General features: G+C 38.3%; 2 protein-coding genes across 2 annotated transcripts; both read left to right on the top strand.

Annotated features, from left to right (window-relative positions):
* The first annotated feature begins 2,742 nt into the window (after nucleotides 1-2,742).
* Nucleotides 2,743-15,658, top strand: LOC139135153 (sulfotransferase 1B1-like). The gene is made up of 6 exons (XM_070702409.1): nucleotides 2,743-2,976; nucleotides 6,186-6,412; nucleotides 11,054-11,161; nucleotides 11,887-11,981; nucleotides 14,661-14,826; nucleotides 15,005-15,658. Exons 3-6 carry the CDS (start codon nucleotides 11,119-11,121, stop codon nucleotides 15,109-15,111), a joined length of 411 nt encoding a protein of 136 aa, XP_070558510.1. The 5' UTR covers nucleotides 2,743-2,976; nucleotides 6,186-6,412; nucleotides 11,054-11,118; the 3' UTR covers nucleotides 15,112-15,658.
* Nucleotides 15,659-19,116: 3,458 nt separating this feature from the next.
* On the top strand, nucleotides 19,117-26,169 carry LOC139135151 (sulfotransferase 1 family member D1-like). Its single transcript, XM_070702406.1, has 6 exons — nucleotides 19,117-19,377; nucleotides 21,587-21,813; nucleotides 21,984-22,092; nucleotides 22,731-22,825; nucleotides 23,551-23,716; nucleotides 25,376-26,169. Exons 1-6 carry the CDS (start codon nucleotides 19,239-19,241, stop codon nucleotides 25,480-25,482), a joined length of 843 nt encoding a protein of 280 aa, XP_070558507.1. The 5' UTR covers nucleotides 19,117-19,238; the 3' UTR covers nucleotides 25,483-26,169.
* Nucleotides 26,170-26,339: the final 170 nt, after the last annotated feature.

The following is a 26,339-nucleotide window of genomic DNA, read 5'->3' as shown; positions in this document are numbered from 1 at the left end:
GAGAAAAAAAATTATCTCGTGCGCACGAGATACTATCTTGTGCGCACGTGAAAGTATCAGGTCCGCACCAGATAGTATCTTGTGCGCACCAGATACTTTATCGTGGCCACGAGATAGTTTCTCGTGCGCACGTGATAGTATGTCGTGGCCACGAGATAGTATCTGGTCTGCACGAGATAGGAAGTTTCTAGTGCGCAAGTGATACTATTTGGTGCGCACGTGATAGTGTCCCTTGTGGGCTTTCATACGTTCGCACACACTGAGACAGATTCATTGCTGTACAAGCCTTGATTACTTGGTAAATTTCACATTCCAACCTGATGACATACGCTATCAGGAAGCATCGATGATTCCGCTTTGAACCTACAGGTCATAAAAGTGTAGTCTCTCTCAGCGTAGCAGAATATGACAGCTCCAGAAGGATTTTATTACTGCGAGTGCTACTCTTTTCCGAAAATCTATTTTAAACATATTTTCCCGGCCTAATCACTTGACGCACAGTGTATGAAAAAGTTTCAAATTCGCAAAGATGACATGGACATTTTGACCTGTTCCGAGCCTGTGCTTGTCTCATTTGCAATAATGTTTTACGTTGCAAAAACGTCAATTTTGTTTTCCAATTCCTTTCATATTCTGAAATGGCAAGAATTGAAGGAATTCAAAAAATAATTAAAATCATGTTTTTTTCGAAATAAAAGAACTTGATTGCCGTTCTGTTGCATTGTATTTTACAATAAAATGCAAGCAATTAACGCAATGGGATCCTGCCAAAATCGGGTTTTGACAAGTTGAAAACGGAAGAAAAAAGAAGCCATACACTTCTGTCGCACTCAGCTTACTCCAGCTTGTCATGCTACAAGTAAACTCTACCAATATACCAATCTTACGTTAACAAATAACCAAATGTTTGACTAATGTTTTTAAAAAAGTGATATAGAGGGAACGCTTTGTAACATGCAGTACCCTCCCGAAAAAAAAAGCGCATGTTGACAGAGAAATCCATACTCATAGTAAAACCCTGAATTTTCTAACCTTAAATTTTATCATCTGATGAAGATGACTACATGTATTCGAAAGATCATGATATACAACAGACTAGTTCATTAAATTACCATGTGCCAATGTGCTATTACCTCTGTCTTGTTCGAAAAAGATGCATTCAAAATGGTGACCTGCTTGTCAAACTATATATATATATATATATATCTATATCTATATCTATATATCGCCAACACGTACCATGAGCGAAGCATACTGCCAACAGTGAACGCCCCTTATTACGCAAGAGGCTGTCCAACAATCTCAGAGTGCTCTAACTGCTATTAAAGCAGTGAGCGAAATACACAAAATGTATACAATGTGCCCTCCCGGTATCACCATAATGGCTTTATGGCAATCTCTGAACTTGGGCACAGAGGGTACGGTTACACATTGCAATTGTTGAGGGTTACATCTAACCTCGTAACCATGCACAGCAGCCTCAACGTGTTAAATTACTTTCTCGATTTTCCTAGCTTCTCTCTTGCCATACACTGGACCATTGTATGGAATGTTACTTTAATCTTAGATCATACGTCCAAAATTCTCTCATATTTTTAGGATGTTTTTCACACTTGAACTTGTGCCTATTTTTTATCAATGCTGATTTCTATGTCATATTGTCTCGCTGTTTATTTTCTCATAATTGAGAACAAGTTGTTTTGTACTGAGTATTGGACCATAGATACGAGTGTCTGTGGTGAGGAATAATTCGTCATTTATGTTATAAAAAGATTTTGACCAGTTTCCAGTATGACTTTTTGGAATAATGATCCATCTTTCGATTCACATCAAAAACTTGAATGGAAAGGAATTTCGTCCACCTCGAGTCATTTACTCTGCATACTAGTCTTTTGTTGGTTACGAGTACAACATACTAGCTCCGGCATGTTGAGTGATTTATGTACCTATCTCTACATGCTTTTATTGTGAATTGAACCGACACGTTGCATTCTTCCAAAATTTTCTCTGTCTTGCTAACTGGTTGTCGCTCTATATCAACGCTGGACCAAGTCTCGTGCTATAGCATCGTTCTTTTGCCATAGAAGGCTTGTGCCGTCCATTATTTCAATCTTGTTCAATCCTTCATAGATTACGTGATCGTTGACAAATAAACGTTAGGCTCTTGTCATATCAGAGATCCTAAACTTGGTTATACCATAGACAGTAGAGAAACTGTCTACTGTCTACGCTTAGGCCAAAAAAAAATAAAAGAAATGTTTCTGGTCAGCGCGCGCGTCACTTGAACAACAGCGAGTCACCCTTTTTTCTGTTTATGGCCGGCGGCCGCGGCTGACACCAAACCGAAATGGCTGAAGAGAAAGAGAAAATTCTTTGGGGCATGATCAGTGTCTGCATGAACAGTATTTATGTGACTATATTGATAAAACTATAAAACTGACCCTTCTTCCTCCCTTGAGGCAAAAAAAAAATTAAAAAATAAAATAAAATGCGCGTCGCCGCACCATTTTTTAAAGAACGACCTGACCAGAAACATTTCTTTTTTTTGGCCTTATATATAGTATACCGAAAAGTAAATTTATAAACAAAAAGTTCTTACATGATCTCTTCGGTCTATACATGGTAGACTGACAAGTGAATTTATAGACAAAAAAAATATCTTACATAAGAGTAGCAGATACATGGTCACATGTCAGAAGTGATACGCAGACAAGCGATTACCATACATAACAGAAGCGAGATTACGAGCGAATTATATGTATTTGTCGTAGAGCAACATACAATCACAGTCACAGTCCCTCCACACAGTATAATCCACGTTACTCTTTGTCCACAACATGGTTGATCTCGGCCGCCTCTACCACTACGAGGGAGTTTTATATTACGACAACGTCTTCCCACCCTCGGCTCTTGATGCTGTTAAGAATTTCACCGTCAGGAAGGATGATGTGTACATTGTGACGTATCCTAAATCCGGTGAGGCTATCTTTTTTCTCTTTCCACCCCAAAAGACAACACTATGCATTGAGATGCTTATTCACCCTGGTTTCTTCAAGTGACAACTTGCACGATGTAGAGTTGCTTTCGTATGGTGTTTCCTATCGTGTCTCGTCCACAGTAGCTTGCACAGTCCCGCCACGATGATTACAATGTTTATCAAGAGAGGATGCTGTGAAGCCTGTCCGACATGACAGTTAGCTACTCGACTGTCTTCAGCTTTATTTCCCATATCGGAGGTTTAAATGTCTTAGAAATAAGTCTGTTTGTTGTTATTTGGCAAGCCTGCTGCATTGTCTCTTTTTTCAAAACAGTGATTACAAGTAAGCATAATATGTTGTAGCTTTTGTAGTTGGCTATTTTTAATACCCTATGCCCTCATTTGGTCAAATGATGGGTGAATTTACATGTGCAATGTTTAGGCTAAATTTTCTCACTTTTCTATCTGATATAACTGTATGTACCCTGAAATATTTTGCATTTAAATTTGTGTGTTTTCTCAGTGCACAGTTCATTACCCAATTATATTCATACACAGTCAGCGGTCATAATTGGATGCATATGTGGAGACAATCAGTGATTGTAATATCGTAAGTTGTATACACTCTCAATTTTAACTTCCAGTGAGCTCTATCGGTCGCTAGACTGCTTTTAAAGGCCTGTTCACATCAAGTCCATTGAGACGCTTCGGAAACGTGGCATAAAAAGTAACGTGTGGACGCTCCTAAGTGGACCTGAAACGTTTCAAAGTTGAGACAGTGTTGCTGTCCAGAAATGAGCCGGTTTACAGATTAGCCCTATCCACAACCCCCTGTGTGAACGGATTGAGCCACTTTAGGCCAGAGAAAAAAAAATCTTGTTCATCGGATTTTTTGGACCAATTCCCAGGAGCGGCGAGCGAAATTTTTTTTATTTTTTTTTTAGGCCGAAGGTAAACGCGGTTCTCTGGCATTTTTGCACAGATGCAGACAAGGCAAGATAATTGTTTCCCTTTTTACCAGAAATATCTCAGACAAGAAACACTGATACTGGTAACTGAATTCAATACTATATTTCCCAACAATAACATGGGCCATTACATTCACAATTAGTGTTTGCACAACATATTCTGAGCATTTCAACATTCTCTCAGAATAAAACTGAAATGTACAGCAAATCACTGAAATTCAACAACTCAGTATTGTCCTTTAATATTGTCCAGGTGGGACCTAGCATCTGAGTTTTTTCATTTTACTTTGGCCCCATGTTTTCGCCTCTTTACCACTGTCTATATATACACAGTTTACACAATGGTCTAACAACACTGTACTGTGATTGGAATGAAGTTATATAGTCATTATTCAGATCGTACTTTAACATCGACGCAACCATGTGTTTTGTCATTGCCGTAAATTTTTATACTTTCGATGCAATAATGCCAATTTTCATTCAATCGGATGCACCATCCATCTGCTGTCACGATCTTGTTGAACAAATCGCCGAACGTATATCAGGACAAACACTGAATAGCGTGTCTGGAACTAACTGTTGGCCATCACGTCGAATGTTGGCGATCAAATTAATACTCATGATGTGACATGTACTAACCTTTACAAAACGAGCAAATTTCTGGCCAAATCGACCCACTTCGCCTCGTGATTCGCCAAATTCAGACGTCACAACAACGTGTTGGCGATCAACTAAGTCCGAACACGTATGAAGTCTCATTCAAAATCCCGTGCCCGCGAAAACCCGACACAGTGTAGGGCGCCACCAGCGGCAGTACTAAAAATATTTGTAATGCTGAAGTAAGAATTTGCCGCGATCAAAAAAAAAAAAAATCCAAATATGCCAAAGTAGAAGCGGCGATTCCGATGAACAATTTATTTTTTCTTCCTGGCCTTAGAGATATTTTAAGCACCCTTATACGCGACAGGTATTAGTAACGTGTAACAAATTACAACAACATTCGATTCACTTTCGTCATGGTGGCCAAACAGAGTACTGCATTTCGTGGCAACATTGGTCCCATGAAGAGATCAGACTGCTTATTTTAGTCTGGTCGGACGAAAAGTCCAACGAATGCTGAACGGAACCAATAGGTACAGTCGTGTGTAAAAAAATAGCTAAAATTTAAGACGTATCAAACTTATGGGCTTAAATCGGTAAAAAGTTGCATTTGGTCTACACTCAGGCTGTTAAGGCGACGATGACTCCATCTTTAACGGATTTACAGCATGCAAACAAAAAAAAAAAACAGAAGAGAAGTCACGTTCTCATTTGTCATCAGTCTTGTTACAATGATATGCTTGGCCTACACACCCTTTGAACTCGAGAGGGCACATTAAGCCGGCTAAAACACCAAACTTAAGACTTAACTTTCTGTGTTTGGACACAACGGGACTCAAACTATTAATCCACCGTCTTTGCAAATCACAAATAGTGTCGCTGAAACGTGTCCAATTTTACCCAATGTGAACACAGTATATGATTAGGCTTATGAAATTGGGGATTTTTCGCTGATGTTTAGGGCAGGGAATCAAAGTATAATTAATTGTATCGTTATAAATGGTTAACAGTGGCGAGGCCCTGTGCAATGCAACACAGTGAATCACAGCACTCAAAAATGCACCTCCACTTAAACATTGACAACGAGAACATTGACCCTCTACAAAGGCAGGAAAGAGTGATTTACTTCACATTGCAGCTGGTTGTGTTGATCGCCCTGTTTGTTGTCGTCTAATGTTATCATCGAAATGGACGCGATGGACGCCAGATAAATCCACTCGGAGATCACTAAAAGCAATGGTGTTTATAATTTCACTTCCACAAGAACCACAAAAAATAACAACATATCAGTCACGGTGTAAAGACAACAGCATACATTTTGAATAAGGGGAAATCAATGCATATTAGGGCTACGATCCTAGTAAGGCCTGTCTTGTAGTTGCATGACAATGCTGAGACGAACACCTTGACATTTCACAATTTGTTCGAACTGGGTCTGCTGTTTTCGCTGCGCTCACAAGTAGCCTGACACAGCCCTATCGTATTATACTGCCGTATTACTGGTAGATATCCACTATTGTTTAGGGCTCAAGTAATCCATGCATATATCAATTTGATTTCTTGGTCGTCACTGACTACTTCTTAGTTAATGTAAATGTTTGATTTTAACGACACAGACTACTGAGTCTTTCGTTTTCTAGGTACAACTTGGACCCAAGAAATAGCATCTCTCATTCGAGGTAGCCATGACTTAGAAGAGACCGACAAGTTGCCATTGACCATGCGTATACCGTTTCTTGAGTTTGTCCACCCGGAAAAAAAATTACGGATTTACAACTTACTGGAGTCTGTTGAATCACCGAGATACATAAAGTCGCATTTACCAAAGCGATTATTACCGAAAGGAATGTTTCACATGAAACCCAAGGTGAGACTTATGTTTGAATGCAATGGATTTCTCCATCAAAGTTTCCATTTTCGTCATCTTTCTTCTATACGGCTCGCTTCATGTTTGAACGAATGCTGTCAACGTACTGTGTTAGTGTCCAAAGATATTCATCAGTTTTGCAGATTAACTGTTAGTATGGAGTTTATATAACAAAATCTTTCAATGTTTTTCTGCGTATTGAGCTTTCGATCTGTCATTGACTACGATCTCCATCAAAATGATAGAAAGAAATGAAATATTTATAGTTGACCACTAGATGGCGGTGTTATCAACTTATTGTAATTATGGGGTATTTCAAGACCCCCATCCCTGGTTATTTGTGGATTATGACGCTTAATGTTAATGGCTTCTCGAATCTTCCTTGGCAAGTCATACCGTACTGAATCAATGATAGTGATGGGATCTCAATCGATATAACGATGTAATTGTTGTACATGTTGGGATAAGGCCAATGAAATTGTCTTATCTCTAACAGATTTCCATTACATGTGCAAGAGCCAAGCTCCTTGCCAATATTTTGAGTTCATCAGTTGGCAAAAACTCCGTACCACGTGAAGAACTCTAAGGACTTTGTAGCAAGATGCCATCCTTTAAACTGTCATTAGAAGAATCAATTGCAAAGCACATACCTCATAAATTAGCCAAGGCAAAAGATAGTTTTCCTCGGATTACACAGGAAATTAGGCACTTGATAAGAAAACGAAATAGACTATACAAGAAAATGAAAAAATCAGCCCATCCAAATCATGTCGCCCAGTTTAAAGAAGTGAAGCATATTGTTCAAAAGAGACTCCGCCAGACATATTGGAATTATATAGAAGACATCTTCACCCCCAAACAAGATGATAATAAACATTCAACCATGAAACGCTTTTGGACATACAGTAAACATAAAAAGACCGGTAAGTGTGGTGTGGCCCCGCTTAAAGAGAATGGACGGCTTCATACTGATGCGTGGTATAAAGTATAGGATAAAGCCCGAGTACGAGGGCTCTTCTGGTATATAAAGTCCAACCCAACGATAAAATGTCGAGGCCGCAGGCCGAGACATTTTATCGTAGGGTTGGACTTTATATACCAGAAGAGCCCTCGTACTCGGGCTTTATCCGACTTAAAAACTATCGCCCCTAACTGATATATTTTCGTTTTCAATGTGTTTACGTCAACCGTCCCCTTTGTCAATGTAACATGTTTAGGATATGAATTAAAACTTTTATTTGTGAAATAGCCTTCCAATGTAATGGAACATCCTATAAATGCCCTAGGGCACATTATATAAATGCCCTAGGGCACAGCAGATGTTGTGTTGCAGCTGGTTTCCGCCATGTTACCAAATTTGAATATTAAAACGTACCAGATGTCTACAGAATATGACATGTTCACTTTTGATTGGACAGTACTTTACTACGGCGCTGTCATTCGTGTCTGGAATTTGGTGACCAAGGCTTTACGAGTAAATAAAACACCCTGAATTGAGCACTCTGATTGGTCAATCAACAGTAGATAGTTTTTAAGCAAATATACTGAATAAACAGTTCCAGACAGCTTTCTCCGAGGGCAAGAACTTCACAGCCAATGAATTCAATGATCGGTGCCATATGCCAGATGGCTCAAATGTACCATCTCTTTGAGATATTAACATAACAATGTTTGGTGTTAGAAAATTGTTTGCAAATTTAAATCCGCACAAAGCAGCAGGTCCAGACAACATCAGGCCTTTCGTTTTAAAACAGCTTGCAAATGAAATCGCACCAATTCTCACCATCATTTTTCGAAAGTCGTATGTCAGTGGTGAAATTCCTGATGACTGGCGTAAAGCCACTGTAACTCCATTTTACAAAAAAGGCCAGAAGTATAATGCGGAAAACTATAGACCTATCTCTCTTACATGTGTATGCTGTAAGTTGATGGAACACATTGTAACAAAACACATAATGGCCCATGCTGAAACAAACAACATCCTGTACCCGTTACAACATGGATTCAGACAGCGTCGCTCATGTGAAGCTCAGTTACTTGAACTCATTGATGACTTAACAGTCAATATGGAATGTGGTAAACAAACAGATGTTCTTGTAATGGACTTTTCTAAGGCTTTTTGACAGGGTCAGTCATAGCCTACTGACTCACAAATTACACCATTACGGCATTAGGGGCAAAACTCTGAACTGGATACAATCCTTTCTTTCAAATCGCAGTAGTGGTGGATGGTGAGTGCTTTAGCTGGCACTGCAAAAGTTGAGTCTGGTGTCCCCCAAGGGTCAGTACTGGGCCCGTCATTGTTCTTGTTCTATATTAATGATATCCATGCAGACTTGAAATCCACCGTTCGTTTGTTTGCAGATGATACAATTGCTTATCTCACTATTACCTCAGCAGCTGATTGTCAAGAACTACAGTCTGATCTTGATAAACTAGCAATTTTGGCAGATTAAAATGGCAGATGTCTTTTCATCCTGACAAGTGTTCTGTACTCACAGTTACTAGAAAACACTCACCACTTATTTATGATTACAAACTAGACGGAAAAATACTTACGCACAAAATGTCAGAAAAATATCTTGGTTGTATTTTGACATCTGAGCTAAACTGGCAGGAACACATAAATTCAATTTGTAACAAAGCCAATAAAACTCTTGGTTTTCTACGGAGAAATCTCAACATTAGCTCCTACTCAGTAAAAGAAAAAGCTTACAAAGCTCTTGTTAGACCTATGCTGGAATATGCACCTACAGTTTGGGACCCATCATAGAAAAAGTACAAAAACGTGCTGCTCGTTTCGTTTTCAACAAATACCGTTCCCAATCAAGTGTTAATGCTATGTTACAAAAACTACAATGGAAATCCCTAGAACAACGTAGAAAAGAGACCAGACTTGAAATGTTATTTAAAATTAGTAAGCAATCAGTAGCCATTGATAACGATAAATTTCTGAATCAACCAAATAGGCTCACAAGACACATGCACTGTAGAACGTACCAGGTTCCAAAATTTAAGACAGACTACAGGAAAGAATCCTTTTTTCCAAAGAACTATTATTGACTGGAACAATTTACCCCCAGACATTGTGACAGCAGAAACACTCGAAAATTTCAAAGCCTAAGTAGCACATTTCTATGAGTGATTATCTACATTGTAAATTCAGTTGCGCACAACTAGCAAAATCTTCAATTTGTTGAAGGTGGCTAGACTAGGAAGAAGAAGAAGAAGAAATCCTGGTATCGTATGACGTGCGCCGGTTGATAAAGCATTAGAAGTCATCGAATCAAAACTTGATACTGATGGCACTTTGAGTGAAAGAACGGCTCTGAGTGTGGAGAACATCATTGAGTTATTGGGTGTTGTTGTATTAAACACCACATACTTTGTGTCAGCTCTACAGACAAATACATGACGCGGCTATGGATAGTCCAGTTTCGCCTATTGTGACCAACTTGTATACGGAGGTTTTTAAGGAGCAAGCACTTACAACCTTACAACAACAAGGATTGGACCGCGGATCTGGAAACAATATGTGAAAGATACGTTTTCAGTTATGAAAAAGGATAATGTTGCGACCTTCACAGATCATATCAATATGAATACATCAAGCTCATCAGCGAGACTGAAACTAACAATACCATCGCTTTTCTTTATTCTTCATATGCAAACGGTTCGTTGCATTTAAAGGTGTATAGAAAACCAATTCATACCAATCAGTATCTTAGATTTTCTTCTCATCATCCCTTCGCCAAAAATATGGAGTAGTCCGAACACTAAAATACAGATGTCACACCATTGTTACCTGAGACGAAGATAAGTAATTTGAACATAAGGAACATGACGAAGTACTGGCCACTGGTGGTTATCCAACATGGGCACTGAAACAACATCTGTATATGATCGCTTATCCTCCCGAACAAGGGATAGCCATTAATTCAAGACAACATGATAAGGCATGATAACATTACCTTATGCACAAGGTATCTCAGAGGAACTGTGCAGAATTTGCAGGAAATACGTCATCTCCGTTGCTTTCAAACCCCATCAAACTTTGCGGCACCTTCTTGTTTCTCCAAGGGACAAAACAACCCCGGACCAGCGATGTGGTGCAATATACCATATACCGTGTAAGGATTGTGACTAAACTTACGTCGATGACACAGGTCGACAAGTTGAACTTAAAACAAGAATATACGAACATCGGAAATCTGTTAGAGATAAGACAATTTCAGCAGCCTTATCCCAACATGCACAACAATTACACCACAATATCGATTCGGATCATCATTGATCATCATCAATCTATCATTGATTCAGCACAGTATGACTTGACAAGGAAGATCCGAGAAGCCATTAATATTAAGCGTCATAATCCACATGCACAAATAACTAGAATTTGGGGTCTTAAAATACCCCATATTTACAATCAGTTGTCAGTTGATCACACCGCCATCTACTGGTCAACTATAAATATTTCATTTCTTTTTGTCATTCTGATGAAGATCGTCGTCCATGGCAGATCGAAGCTCAATACGCAGAAAAAAATTGACTGCTTGTGTTATAGAAACTCCATTCTGACATACTTATAGATTCGCTCAAAACCCTTTTGACTCGCTCAATTCGCTCTTTAACTTACAGGTAATTTACGTCGCAAGAAATCCCAAAGACGTATTAATATCGTACTACGAGTTCAAACTACATCCATGGGGATGGGAAGAATTTTCAATAACTTCTTGAAAGGAAACGGTATCTTAACATTTGATTTCATTCCATTTGCTTTCGTGCAACAATTTGCTTACTGGTAAATGAACGATGTAAATTCTCTTATTTTCATTTTGTTTATCAGTGTCGTTGAAGAGTCCCACTTCAAACCAAATGACATCCAGCTACAAGTCTCCGAGAATGTCGATTGAAAGAACACACCAAATTCAAAAAGAGTTTTTAGGTTTCTCACTTGTGACGTATGACCACTTTATCACTTAGTGAAAGATGTGATGTAGATTGGTACTTCCTTGTGCCAATTATATTAATGAACATTAATTTTATGCTAGTAATTAATTGTAAATGGGGAATTTTCATCATACCCCGCATTTTACACTTTATACAGTTTTATTTCCGTGATTATAAAGATACCGAGACTAAAATGGCATTTGGAACATGTCTGATTTGCAACAACTGAAAAAGTCATCATTCACATACGATTGCAAAATAACCACTTCTTGTTCTTTGAAAAGCGTGTGAACATCAGGTTTTTGAATCGAGATCTCTTCAAAGATCATGACTCGAAAGAAGGCTTACTACTGGTTTTAAAACGAGCTTTCAGGGACTTTTCCGGGGGGGGGGGGGAATATTATGCTAATGAAATGCCGTGTTACAGAATGGTGCTGTTAAAAGTGACAAATTGCAAATTCTCGATGACACGAAGACATCCAATGTATCTTTTTTTAAAATGGTTTTTTTTTTGCAAATAGTCGTTCATGGATGTTGGTTTGAAAGCATTGCATACTGGTGGAAACATCGGAACGATGACAATGTTCTCTTCCTTTTCTACGAAGACATGAAATACGTGAGTATTTATTTTCTAACAAGCTTGACAAAGAGTAATATAAGGTCAAATTGTAAGAAGACAATAACGCATCTCCGATTGCTCACAATACAACAATCGTAAATTGTCTCATACACTTCTTTCTTGAATGACAGGGAATTCGAATTTATTCATTCATTAGTTTCTTTATTTCTTATACATTTATTAACGTTTACTATTTATTGTTTTTTTTATTTATTTATTCATTTATCTATTTATTTATTTATTGTATGCGTGTTTCTTAGTTTGTTCGTACGTACATCTATTCCATAAATGTTGCATTACTAACACGGTCCGAAAACAATACGGTCGAACTTTTTCATTTTTTGAATCAACAGAGACATCTCTCAGATATATCAGCAAGGAGGTTTAATGCATCACATAGAAAAACTTATCACCATTTTCAAAAATACCCTATATGTGAGATCAAGAATGTAATGTTCTTTAATCTCTTTTGCCAAAGGATGATTAAAATTGTCATAATGTCAACATTTCTTTGTCATATTCGTCACTCGGGGTTAATTGACATTCTACACAGTCCCTCCATAACCGGGTAGTTAAGAGTTGGTAAAATTGCATAATAACTACACTTCGCCTGGAGAAGAAGTCAAACATGGGGCAGTCGGGTGCTGTTGTCTTCCTTATACTACGATCAGGTGATTGTCCTGATAAAATCTACTTGTTTCCAACAAAATAACCCATCTTCTCGCGTAACCAGATCCACAGTCTCTAAGGACTGTGCCTGATCGCAACCACCTATCGCTTACACTGCCACACTAAGGGAGCCGTCATTATTTAGGGCCTGAGAGGTGGAGGAATCTGAAGGGGAGTCACTCAAAAGCTTGAAAGTTACAAGGGGACTGCTCAAAATGTGGAGAGGAAGAAGGGGACTACTGGAAATGTACTGAAGCATTTAGTTCAGTTATGATATGATACAATATAATAGAAACGAATGAAAAACACAATTCTATAAAAACATTGTACAATTTAATATACCGATGTATTAACTATCATTACTAAATGAGTAATTTGTCTGTATTTTCTGACAAAAACAATGGTATTCTTACCTAATCAAGCATGAAAAACATATACTCTATGGTACTGATTATGTGTAATGAAAGCTATGCGCTAATTCTACACATACAAAACAGTGGACTGCCTAAATAACAAATCCATCTGTTATGCAAGAAAATGATTTGTCATAGTCCAAAAATACCAGAAGAGCAATAGAGATTACTTGTGTCTTTCAACCAAATGTAAATTTCATCTTTACATTTAATTTTTGTTTTCTTTGTATTGTTTGTTTTGTCTTTCCTCTTTGACACAAGTTTTAGCAGTCTCTTGATGAAGACTATTGCAGCAACAACATTTTTGATACCCCATATGAATATAACGCATTTTATTTTACTCTTATATGAAGAAAATAAATACTTTAACAGAACAATAAATATTAACTTCGTGAAACCAGGCAAAAACTACAAGTAAATGTAGGTGCCACTACCAGCAATACTGATTATGAAACAAAAGATAGTGATGACGAGAATGATATTGTTGTTCATGTACTCAATAGCACCAGTGACAGTGGTGATGATGATGTCATACAGTCGTTTTCCAACCGTTGTGACCAGAGGTGGAAGGAGATCTAGGTCATGGAGGAATGTAGTCAGCAGATACCATTATTAGTTCACAGGATCTATGACAAAACTGAAGTGTTGTGAATTCATCCTGTTTACCACAGAAACATATATTTTAATTGCACATATGAATAACTTAAAATTTTCAACGCAAGATAAGGGAGACCCCCTCTGGTACTCGTGCGTGCTCCCCCCGTACTTTCAAATTCTTCCCTGTCAGATCCTAGTGAAAACGCTGTCATGATATCCAACCAAATTAAACAATACTATATGGTTGGATACTGGTAATAGGGTGACTACATTTTGCTGTGACTTTGAATTTCATTTTGTTGGTTCCACCTTTTTTAACCGTTATGAGATAACCAATGATAATCTAGTAGGGTAAACCAGGATTTGAAATGCTTTTACTATTGCTGTATTTTGGTAAATTTTACAAATTAACATTTGACTTTTCTAATTTGGGGTGTCAGTCGAAATTTGTGTTTAGAGAAGGGGTTACTTAAGTTCATGACGGTTGGCTGGGGGGTTACTCGAATTTTTTAGTTTCCACTTTAATTCCTCCTGACCCCCAGGCCTTAAATTATAACGGCTCCCTAGTGCACCAAAGGGAGCACCCTTTAGCGACAAGAGCTGTTAGTCTCTGTGCTCATATATAGACACTGTCGAGACACTCTGACCGTACACCCTACAGGGTCTATGTTGTGTCAAGTGAATTCCATCAACTGACAAAATTAACACATTAGGTAATCAGATGGAGTTAGTCGGCAGACTATAACACTCAACACGTCTTCAGGCTTGCAACAAATTTATACTGTGTAGGGAGTAAACGTACGCCGAATGAAGACAAAACAAAAATTACACCAATCTCTCCTGTGACTTGAAAGTTTCCTGCGTCCCCATGCGATCCAAACGATAATTATCATTTTGTACGTTCTCTCTCTCTCTCTCTCTCTCTCTCTCTCTCTCTCTCTCTCTCTCTCTCTCTCTCTCTCTCTCTCTCTCTCTCTTCCATATTCTGATTCTATAGGACTTGAAGGGTAGTGTCCGTAAAATCAGTAACTTCCTGGACAAACCACTGGATGAAAACACTCTAGATGAAATAACAAGACGATCTTCATTTGACGTCATGAAGGAGAACAAAAATGCCAACTTTAGAGTCCCATTCGGTGATAAGGCAGAACAGCTGCGAATGGGTACGTATCAACAGCTGGGATTGCTTTTAGATCATGTTTACCGACACAAGAGCTGTTGTTGTACCACTGTATATCTGAAAAAATTTTTGTCTGTTTGTTTTGCTACGTCGCCATCACAGCGTTAAGTTTGGTACTGTGGTCGTAAATCTGACTTTAGTGTTTGTTTTTGCACCCTCAGGTAAGGTTGGCGCGTGGAGGAATCGTCTAACGCCCGAAGAAAGTCAAGCCATCGACGAAACGTTTAACGCCAGACTTGCTGAAATCGGTTTACAATTTCAATACTAGCCTGTTGTCCTCTGAACCCTGCCGACCTATTACATTCCCTTACAACACTTAAAATGCTTAAAATGTTTCATACTTGAGACACATTCATATGAGTGAGGACTTTCGAATTCTCTGTTGTTCACCTTGATCATTTTATGTAGTTATTTCGTGCAAAAGTACAGTGCGTAAATATTGCATTGGTTATTTGATCAATTTTCAGGACTGTACAAACACGAAGCATGCAAACATACTTGCTGTATTATGATGCCATCAATTTTATCTTGCGTATCAATTTGTAAATACTTAATAATGAAAAGGTCATAATATTTATTTGGTGTATCATCCGGAAATAAACACTAGATTTGATTTGGTGTAATCACCTTCCAACCTGATGACATACACAATCAGGAAGCATGATCTCGCCTCGAACCCTAAAGTGTAGTCTCTCAGCGAGGCAGAATGTGACAGCTCCGAGGGCGTACTTTTCTTTGAAGATCTATTCCTCATCGCTCGACACAGTGAAAAAGTTTTAAAGGACAAAGTTGGCCATTATTCATGAATTTTAAAAAGTAAATTCTACCAATATATCAATCTTAGGTTAACAAATTAACGAAAATTTGACTAATGTTTTCAAAAATATCGGGGGCAAAACGTGGGTGAACAATGAATTTTGCATAATCTTATCATCTGATGAAGGAGATTGCATATCTTGGAAAGATCATGCTATACAACCACCAAGTTGATATCATCGCCATGTGTTATTACCTTTGTAAAACAAATAAAAATACAGCAGTGCGCATTCATTATAAACGAAAGGGTTGGGGTTTAGGGTGAGATTTAGAATAAGAGGGGGGCTTGTTTTAATATCGTGTAGCATTTTACGTAGATGATATTGCTAACCAGCAAAATAAGAATCAGTGATGTTTAACTGGAGGGACTCTGCCTATAGTAAGTAGATGTAAGTTGATCACTACAGAAACTACAAAACTTTTCGAATCAACCCCAGGAGGAAAGGTGCCAGTTAACAAGCAAATACAATGTTATGTGAAGCACTACAGCATTTCAATTCACGTCTGGTTCTTCGCTTGAAAACTCCTATTCAAATACCTTTGTTCTATACGGTTATTTAGAAAATTGGCCCTTATAAAAAATGTTAATTGTGACTAATTTATGAAAATCGAATGCAACAAAATAATAACTGCTCACAATAGAAAAATTAGGCCTTAAAGAGAACAGTTCACATATTATCCTTGCGCTCGAAAAAACGTTGACCAACGACAGCAAATTGTCCTCACTCGCTGGAGAAATTCAAAATTAGACGTCTGGATAACAGGCATTTTTGAATCAATGCATAAATAAGTATTCAGACAGAAAGACAAATTTACTTAATTTATAACTGTGTTTTCAGGTTTTCAACTGAGCTGAAGATTTGTGATCAGAGATGAGCAAGTAAGGGCGACATAGACCTAATTATCTTAACTGAAAAGCGATACCAAAATACTCTTTAAAGTTTATTGATAACCATTCATGTCAACTAACATCATCATCATCACATGATCATCATAATCTGGGAAAATAACTTTATATACAGACAAATTTTTGCTGCAAATGCAGTTCAAATTTTCCAACATAGCATGCACACTATATGCAGAGATACGTTCGAGTGTACCTATGAAAGTGAGTCACTGAACCTGAACCAGGTCGACTTTCGTTCATGTTAATCAGTGACGATTGATTCATAGAGAGAGCGTCCTCGTGTACTCACTTCTGTGTCACCCTTTTCTCGGCGCGAAAAAGCCAACCATATAAATTTTCTATCTATAGAATGCAAATTTCGGCTTCGTATCCTATTGTGAGATGACTCTGGTAGGCTCAAGATTATAGAGATACTCTGTTCAGAGAGCACCGTACTCTCCGACACTGATTCGTTGCAATACAAGCAATTGGTTATAAAAATGTCACGACTGTAAAATTGATGTGAAGAATCACGCTGCGTAGCAGAATAATCTCTGCATGCAAACATGCTTTTACGTACTATTTATCTTGCGTAAACACTTCATAATAAGAAAAGGTACCTTATTTATTTGCTCACGTGTTGACACACGTGAGCATATGTCGCAGCGATGTCTGTCTGTCTGTGTGTCTGTCTGTCTGTCTGTCTGTCTGTCTGTCTGTCTGTCTGTCTGTCTGTCTGTCTGTCTGTGTGCTCAATATCTCAAAAACGGCTCATCAGATCAGAATCAAATCTGGTACATAGATTTAGTTTGCAAATGGCAAGAACTGATTAGTTTTTGGTGGGTGTGGCTTGCTTACTTTTTGCTCATTTGCATAATTAATGATTTTAGAAAAAACGGCTATACATTGAGAACGACTGTACACAATTTGATGAGATTTGCTACAAATGTTGATCACATCAAGATATATTAGCTGTTCAAGTTATTAAGGGGTGACGTGAAAGATAATGACTAATTTGCATATTTAATGAAATCTACTAATTAGGCATATATATCTGAATTTACTCGATCAAAATTGACGAAACTTGGTATGCATATTGAGGATACTATGATTTAACATTACTGAAAGTCAATAAGCATTTTTACTTCATCCAAATCCTGATTTGCATATTTAATGACCTTTTGAAATTAAGGATATATATTTGAATTTACATGACCAAAATTGATGAAACTTGCTATGTACATTAAAGATACTATGATAGAACATTATTAAATGTCATTAAGCATTTTTACTTCAGCCAATTCCTAATTTGCATATTTAATGAACTTTCCTAATTAGGGGTATTTATCTGAATTGACGAGCCCACAGTTGACGAAACTGGCTATGTACATTAAAGATACTATGATAGAACATTATTGAAAGTCATTAAGCATTTGAACATTAGACAATTCCTTATTTGCATATTTAATGAACCTTCATAATCAGGGATATTTATCTGTATTGACTAGACCAAAGTTGACGAAACTTGCTATGTACATAAAGATACTATGGCCAAAAAAAAAAATGTTTCTGGTCAGGTCCTTCTTTAAAAAATGGTGCGGCGACGCGCATTTATTTTATTTTATTTTATTTTTTTTTTTCTCTCAAGGGAGGGAGGAGGGTCAGTTATATAGTTTTATCAATATAATCACATATAACTGTTCATGCAGTCACTGATCATGCCCCCCAAAGAATTTTCTCTTTCTCTTCAGCCATTTTGGTTTGGTGTCAGCCACGGCCGCGGCCACAAACAGAAAAAAAAAGGGTGACGCGCTGTTGTTCAAGTGACGCGCGCGCTGACCAGAAACATTTCTTTTTCTTTTTTTGGCCTATGATACGACGTTACTGAAAGTCGTTAAGCATTTTACTTCATCCAGCTCCTAATTTGCATATTTAATGAATTTTTGAAATTAGGGATATATATTTGAATTTATATGACCAAAATTGATGAAACTTGCTATGTACCTTAAAGATACTATTATGTAGGCTAACATTATTGAAAGGCATTGAGCACTTTTGCTTCAGCCAATTCCTAATTTGTGTATTTAATGAACTTTCCTAATTAGGGATATATACTTGGATTTATTTGATCAAAGTTGGCATAACATGCTATGTACATTGATGATTATACCAGTTATACCAATATTGATAGTCATTTCGCACTTAAGTTTTCATGTCAGCTAATTTATAGTTTGCATATCTAATGAGCTTTCAAAGTTTGGAATATATAGTTTGAAGGACTTGACCAAAGGCAAGCAATTACACTTGCTATATAAAGTGGTGATACAATGACAGCAGTCAAAGACATTACCTATTTCTATTTCGTAATTGCGTATTTGAATACTTAATGACCTATAAAGTTAATCTGTGGTGAATATTGTTCATTATGTGATCATGATACTTTCAATGAAGTTGCAAACATGTGGCAAAGGTTCAAATTACACATAACTTCAATATATAATGCAACACGTGAGCATTTACAGTTCATATTTAATTATTTGTATGACCCGGAATTAGAAATGAACCGCTTTGGTTTGGTGTAATCACCGTGACCTTTGAACCCGATAGCGTACCCTGCCAGCAAGCACCCCTGTTCCCGCTTCGCACCGCAGCGTAGTAGCAGAATAAGTCGGATTTTGTCATCATCGCAGAATATGACAGCTCCAGAAGGATATCATTACTACGAGGGCGTACTCTTCTATGAAAATCTATTCCCGGCCTCATCGCTTGACGCAATGAAAGAATTTGAAGTCCGCAAGGATGACCTTTACGTTTTGACCTTTCCCAAGTCTGGTAAGCCTATTAAACATGCATTGATCGTCGTCTCGTTAGCTTTTCACTTTTAACTAAATGATTCCGTTTTAAAATATTGCGAGCACTTCACTCGCCTCTCGACATTTATACAAAAAGAAGCGTTCGAGTGAATATCAGAGGCAATGCTTAAACCAGGTGTAGCATGCCACTGAAGTGACTGCCGTAAGGGAGCCTTCAGTAATTACAGGGGGTGGGCCGGGGGAATTCCGCGCATACTTGCACCGTAAAATGTGACCCTCCCCCTTGTCCGACATTCTAAAACTTGACCCTCCCCCCCCCCCCCCGACAACTGCAGTATGCTCCCCAGGAATAACTGAAACAGTATCAGCTAATTTACCTAACAATTGGTTTGTTATGTAAGTTAGGGACAAATTACGGAGGGGAGGGCTGGTGTTTATGGACAGTCGCAATTTATCACGCAAGCATTTTTGAAGAGATGTGGTATTTCATACAGTTAAGGAGGTCACCATATTTTGTCCAACTATAAAAAGGCAAGATGTGCCTGATATAGGGCTTCATCCAAAATTATATCATACCATTGATGGCGCAAATGCAACGATCTGGTTGGTCGAGACGCGAAAGGAACTGTGGTATATTCGCGATATACCACGGCTGGCACACACGCGAGCTCTCGGCAAGAGCCAAAATCCTTTTTTGACGTTCCATACTATACTGTTATGATATAATAGCAATAAATCACATCCAGCGAAGGTATACCACTCGATTTTGACCAGTTCACTTCATATATACACTCGCTATCGCTCGTGCATATGTGTCGTGAACTGGTCAAAATCTCGTGGTATACCATCGCTGGTGTGCTTTATTGCTTTAATATCAAATCATAATACGTGGGAGTCTACCAGGCAGATTATTGACAGACGTTGATTATTGCACATTTCAGTCATAAATTCACAACATGATAATATCATTCGAAAGCAGACGGTAAAATATTTGTTCCCTACCTCCGATTGCACTCATAATCTAACTGATATGCCTACAGGTTGCACAAACCACGATTTATTTATGTACGTGCTATAAATGTTGAAATATATGCAAATGCCATACTCCTATTTGATCCCAAGCAGATAAAAACCAGAGTTTCTACCTCGATATTGTTACAAAAAGTTTCCTGTCAAATTGTGGATAGAGGGACTGTGACTGAGGGCAAGATTTTGTCACTTTGTCACGTGAGGCCATAACATGCACGCAGTTACCCAATGCGCTGACCCTATCTTGGGTTCAAATTAGTCTGTCACTACCACACACGTGAGATGGCGTGAGATGTCAACTAAGTGCAAACGGTTCAATAATGGCCGTAGCAAGGATCAAATTAATCAGTCACTGTCCGTGAGATGCCAACGAAATTAACGGGTCACTGTTCAGTCGATAACCAGTACAGTGACTTGCAATGACAAGGATTTGAATACGTTTGACACGAAAAACGTCTATCGTGAACCTTGCATTAGGCTTTGTGGCTTTGTACACATAAAAAATGGAGACTGACTAACTTTCAAAACATTCCATCCCATCCTCTGATGAAGGAGAATGCATGTCAGCAAAGGTCATGCTACGCAACTATCTAGTTGATGCTACCTCTCTCATTAGTTCAACTTCACAAGACACACTGAAACGATAACACACTAGTCACAGATGAATTGGTATACATTCAACACGATTGGAACTAATTTGGGATTATTGGAGATTGAACTAATGTCGGTTTAATCTGCAAATGTACGCTCATCTGCTTTTCTCTTTAAGCAATGCACTTGTTTTCATGAGTAATTTGTAATATTGCAACATTCAGCTATAGGATACCCAACAAATTTGGAAATACGAAGATCCAATTTTCCCGATTTGAAATTAGTTCCAACTATGTTATTCATAAAGGCTTGGCTTCGGATCAAGATTTAGGGTAAGAGTAAGGCCGTGTTTCCATAGTTGCTATGACAATGCTGAAGCTAACGCCTTGACGTTTGTCACCTTTTCCCCTGCTGATTCAGCTGTTCTCACTTTCTACAACGATGGTTTATCTGAACCGAACACTCAAACAGGACGATATGCTCTCTTATTCAGAGTTCAAGCGACCTTTCCTTCTATCGATTTAATTTCTTTGTCTCACCGACTGGAACAAATCACTGTAAACATTTAGATTTTCACAATATGGACTATTGTATACTGTCATTTCTAGGTACAACGTGGGCCATACAAATAGCATCTCTTATTCGAGGTAGTGGTGACTTAGAAGAGACCGACCGAATGCCTTTGTATGCACGAGTACCGTTTCTTGAGTTGGTCAAGCCACAGATAAAGACTCCGGGCCACAAATTGCTAGAGTCTATGGAATCACCGAGATACATAAAGTCGCATTTGCTGAAGCGATTACTACCGCAAGGAATGTTTCACGTTAAGCCGAAGGTGAGACTTGTGTTTGATCAGTAGTGCCACGGCTGAAAGTATCTCTCCCATCAAAATGCCAATCTTCATCATCATTCCTTGTGCATTAAAGGTTTGAACGAATTCGTCAAAAGCTGCAACAGCTGCGCCCAAACTGTTCAACTTATACGAGTCGCTCTGTTTACTTACAGGTCATTTACGTGGCCAGAAATCCTAAAGACGTATTAATATCGTACTACGAGTTCAAACTACATCCGTGGAGTTGGGAAGAATATTTCAATAACTTTCTCAAGGGAAATGGTAAATGAACTTCCTGTGTTGTTTGAGCTGCTTCAAGTTTTGTTGTTTGGTTTTGTGTAATAATTTGCTCACGAGCGAGTGAACAATGTACATTACTTTGTTATTCATTATTTAATAGTAACGTTTAGGTGTGTGCCCCCTCCTTCCTAGAAAACAGTCTGCTACGAATTTCTAAAACGTCTGATAAAAACATCGTATAATGGTGAAATAGCAACTTATTTTTAGATGCGAGACATTGCATTTGAGGACAAACAAACAACACGAGATCAAGAAAAATGTTTTGTGATAGATACTTACAATCTAACGTTCAGTCACTTCGTTTCCATCGTAACAAAGGTACCAACGAGAATCATCGTTTAAATCATTTTCAACGCGTCATGATTCACCTTTTTCAAGTTCATGATTTGCCACTTACCGCGGTGTGATATTAAGATCGTACGACCACCTCATCATAATGTTTCAAAGCGAGATGAGCCTGAGAGAAGGACAGGCTTCGTTTTGTAACAAGATTGCAGGGACATCGCCCAAGGACAACATCACGTGACAAATTTAGGTTTTACAAAGGTGGTTCATAAAATGATAGACGGCAAATACGAAGATAACGAATTTAACCGTCAATTTTGTGTTTATATCTAAAGTGGTTCATGGATGTTGGTTTGAAAACATCGCGTACTGGTGGCAACATCGGAACGATGACAATGTTCTCTTCCTTTTCTACGAAGACATGAAAAACGTGAGTCTTCAATTTCTAACACGTCGACAAGGGGCTAGGTAAAATTATACGCAGAAAGAAACGTATCTTCAGTCGAGCACAACAACCATCTCAACTTATTTGTGTGTGTGTGTGTGTTTATTTATTTCCTTTTATTTTGCATGTTTGCTGTCTAGTTTATGCCCTCGGACGTTCCAAACATTAATACAATTGTTCTTCCCGATAACATATCGCCTGATAACAGCCATCGATTGCTCACACAGCATTTGTGCAAATGAGGAGTACCTTCACCCCCAAGCGGAGAAACTTCCACTCTGGTAATATATCAAATAGTTCAAAGCAGTGGTGTCACTATGGTAATAGTGATATCAAGTGTTGATTATGATAAACGAATTCATTCTTTGAACAAATTCAACTCATTGAACGGGGTTCATCAACAATCAATTTCCAGGGTTGCAATAAATCCTGTGGTATATTGTTGTTAAAGTACGCCGAATGAAGACAGAAAAGGAGTGCACCAGTATTTCAATATCTTCCTTATTTTGCCATGTAATCTAAACGATATGCAACCTTGAATCTCTGTCGGTCTGTCTCTGCCAATCCGTCCGTCCGTATCTGTCTGTCTGCCTCTCTCTCTCTCTCTCTCTCTCTCTCTCTCTCTCTCTCTCTCTCTCTCTCTCTCTCTCTCTCTCCTCTCTCTCTCTCTCTCTCTCTCTCTCTCTCTCTCCCATGTTCAGGTTCTATAGGACTTGAAGGGTAGTGTCCGTAAAATCAGTAACTTCCTGGACAAACAACTGGATGAAAACACTCTGGATGAAATAACACGACGATCTTCATTTGACGTCATGAAAGAGAACAAAAACGCAAACTACAAAACCTCATTCGGTAATCAAACAGAACAGTTACGATTTGGTAAGTGCCAGTGAATTTGTAGATGTAGAAAACATCTAGGGCAACAACACTGGATAATCGGGTACATTATCAGTTGTAATCTGAGGAATGACGTCACAAAATTCACTGGTATTGACAGAGCTGTGATGTTATTAATGATAGTAGGCTTTGATAAATCATTGTATATCAAGTGACTTCATTACAAGAGCATCAAGTGATGAAACTGTACAGTTAGTACTCATAACCACAGATAATTGACTGACCTATTACATTTTCATGTCAATTATTAAAGTATTTCTCTTTTCTTCAAAATTTCACTTTTATCCCTTGAATTTGGTGAAGTTTACTTTTAATGTCTCATTCCTTGGCCAGCAATCGTAAATTTAATGAAATTGTAAACTTGTGGAGACAGCGGCAGGGAAAACAAAGGAGCCAAAAGTACAAGCAATTGCAACAGTAGTTGAAACAGTATAGCATTTCTATTATACAGTGACATGGATGTTCACCAGCTTCATCCCAAAGAAAATGGGCCAATCCGAGAAAATTTTCAAAGAAAAAAAACAAAGGGCGAACACCATCTTAATACTCGCTGTCAACAAGAACTAATACGAATATTACAATTTGCGAATCTCCTGTTTTCTCATGGATGAAATTTACTAGGTAAATGTTCAACTTTAAGATGCGTGATTAACATCTAATGTGACTTCACACTGTACTGCTCTGAAACCGTTATTGAATGCCCGTGTCAGAACAAGGAACAGTTCAATGGTGTGAAAGGTTTGTTGTGATTTGTTGTCAGACGATATGTCCTTTGACCATACTTTGGACAGCGAATAGTGTCGTCTGTGTGCACAATCAGGGTAACACTATTTGACGACTGTTCACATAAATTAAATATCTGTATGTACATGTACGGAAATCAGCGTATTAAGATATCGCGAGAGAGATTGTGCATACTAGGCAATGAAATTCATTCTCACAGCATAATTTTATAAGAATTAAATGGAATTTCTTTACTCAAAATTTCCCACATAGCTTCTGATTTTTTGCCTGAATTGGTGTGCCCTCAACGGTCTGGCCAGGCAAAGCCGAAAGCTAAGGAGAAATTGCCATAAGCAGTAGCCTGAGTCGGGTCGAATTGTCAGAATGAAACGGACACTCTCGACTCAAAATTACCCCACGCAGCTTCTGATCTTTTGGCTCAACTGGTGTGCCCTCAACGGTCTTGCTAGGCAGGGCCGACAGTAGCCCTATTCCGGTTGCATAGTGCAAGAGGGGGCCACAGTCTGTGGACTACAAGGGGTTTGTAAGAGTATAAATGAGTGAATTCTTGCGACCCTTCCATCTTACATCATATGCATGTGCTGTAACACTGCCTTGGAAGTGGCGTGGCTGTAATCATCGTAAATAATTCAAAAGAATTCCTTCATATCAACGGGTTGTTCATTATGTTGTAAAGACGCCCTCATCAAGTTGATGCTACATCATGATTTAGCGAAATGTTCCGCAACAAGAGCGTTGCAATTGTTTGTTTTGATCGGACGTTTTGTTTGATTTTTCGCGTAAAGCATTGGAAGGTGATACGGGAAGAAACAAACCTGTCCCTCTATTTTTTTTGTTATGTCGCCTGCCACAGTGGTGTCATAAATCTCATTTTCATGCTTCTGCTTGCATCCTCAGGTAAGGCTGGTGGTTGGAGGAGTCGTCTAACGCCCGAAGAAAGTCAAGCCATCGACGAAACGTTTAACGCTAGACTTGCAGAAATCGGTTTAGAGTTTAAATACTAGACTTGGTTTGGAATCGTGACCCATTTCGACCTGTCACATCTGAGTAACTGGGCTAAAAATTAGACGCACGCCAGACACTTCGCATATATACTTCTTGTGTTACAGTAAAAAATTGGCCGACTAGCGGAAAATACAGTACTCGTTAAAATAAAGAGCAAAGTTAAAACAAATACAGTAAAATACTAACCGACCAGCGGGAGATAAAACACTTGCAAAGCAGAGACTAAAATGCGCAGACGTTTCGGGTGCAACCCTTCGTCAGTACTGACGAAGGGTTGCACCCGAAACGTCTGCGCATTTTAGTCTCTGCTTTGCAAGTGTTTTATCTCCCGCTGGTCGGTTAGTATTTTACTGTATTTGTTTTAACTTTGCTCTTTATTTTAACGAGTACTGTATTTTCCGCTAGTCGGCCAGTTTTTTTACTGTATTCCTTCACACTTGCTGCAGTTTTATCCCTCTTTTGAGGTCATTTGTAATTTTTATACTTCTTGTGTTATCCGTCGTTGTCAATTTATGCAAGCTGATCCGCAAATGTATAGACTTGTTCATCAAAATATGCCGGTATGGCGTCTCTTCAGAACATGTGACATTAGAACATCGACTGACGAAGGCATTCTTTTGTTGTTGTCCTGAACAAACAGTTGAGTCTATTTTAATCAACAAATAAAGATAGTTGTGTCAATTATATATTTTCGATCTAATTATACTGTAAGACAACGGCATTAAGGTAGAACACGCCCAGGGGACAGATATTCGGACTCTCAAACTTTTACAATTCTTTTCTGATATACCACTTTTGGTAGCTCACTTTAAAGCTCTTGATGTACGAAAACTTTTCACTGGCTTAGTTTTTCGAA

Source organism: Ptychodera flava, chromosome 6 (assembly GCF_041260155.1).
Source record: "Ptychodera flava strain L36383 chromosome 6, AS_Pfla_20210202, whole genome shotgun sequence".
Taxonomy (NCBI): domain Eukaryota; kingdom Metazoa; phylum Hemichordata; class Enteropneusta; family Ptychoderidae; genus Ptychodera; species Ptychodera flava.
The sequence above is the reverse complement of the archived record's forward strand: the minus strand, read 5'-3'. Positions and strand labels throughout refer to the sequence as shown.

What these genes read in the sequence shown, in the direction of transcription:
- LOC139135153 (XM_070702409.1), top strand. Translation starts at nt 11,119, where the DNA reads ATGGGGATGGGAAGAATTTTCAATAACTTCTTGAAAGGAAACG. An exon ending in TAACTTCTTGAAAGGAAACG is followed by an intron (nt 11,162 to 11,886) that starts GTATCTTAACAT and finishes TTTTGCAAATAG; the next exon opens with TCGTTCATGGATGTTGGTTT. An exon ending in GGCAGAACAGCTGCGAATGG is followed by an intron (nt 14,827 to 15,004) that starts GTACGTATCAAC and finishes TTGCACCCTCAG; the next exon opens with GTAAGGTTGGCGCGTGGAGG.
- LOC139135151 (XM_070702406.1), top strand. Translation starts at nt 19,239, where the DNA reads ATGACAGCTCCAGAAGGATATCATTACTACGAGGGCGTACTCTTCTAT. An exon ending in TCTACGAAGACATGAAAAAC is followed by an intron (nt 22,826 to 23,550) that starts GTGAGTCTTCAA and finishes CAGGTTCTATAG; the next exon opens with GACTTGAAGGGTAGTGTCCG. An exon ending in AACAGAACAGTTACGATTTG is followed by an intron (nt 23,717 to 25,375) that starts GTAAGTGCCAGT and finishes TTGCATCCTCAG; the next exon opens with GTAAGGCTGGTGGTTGGAGG.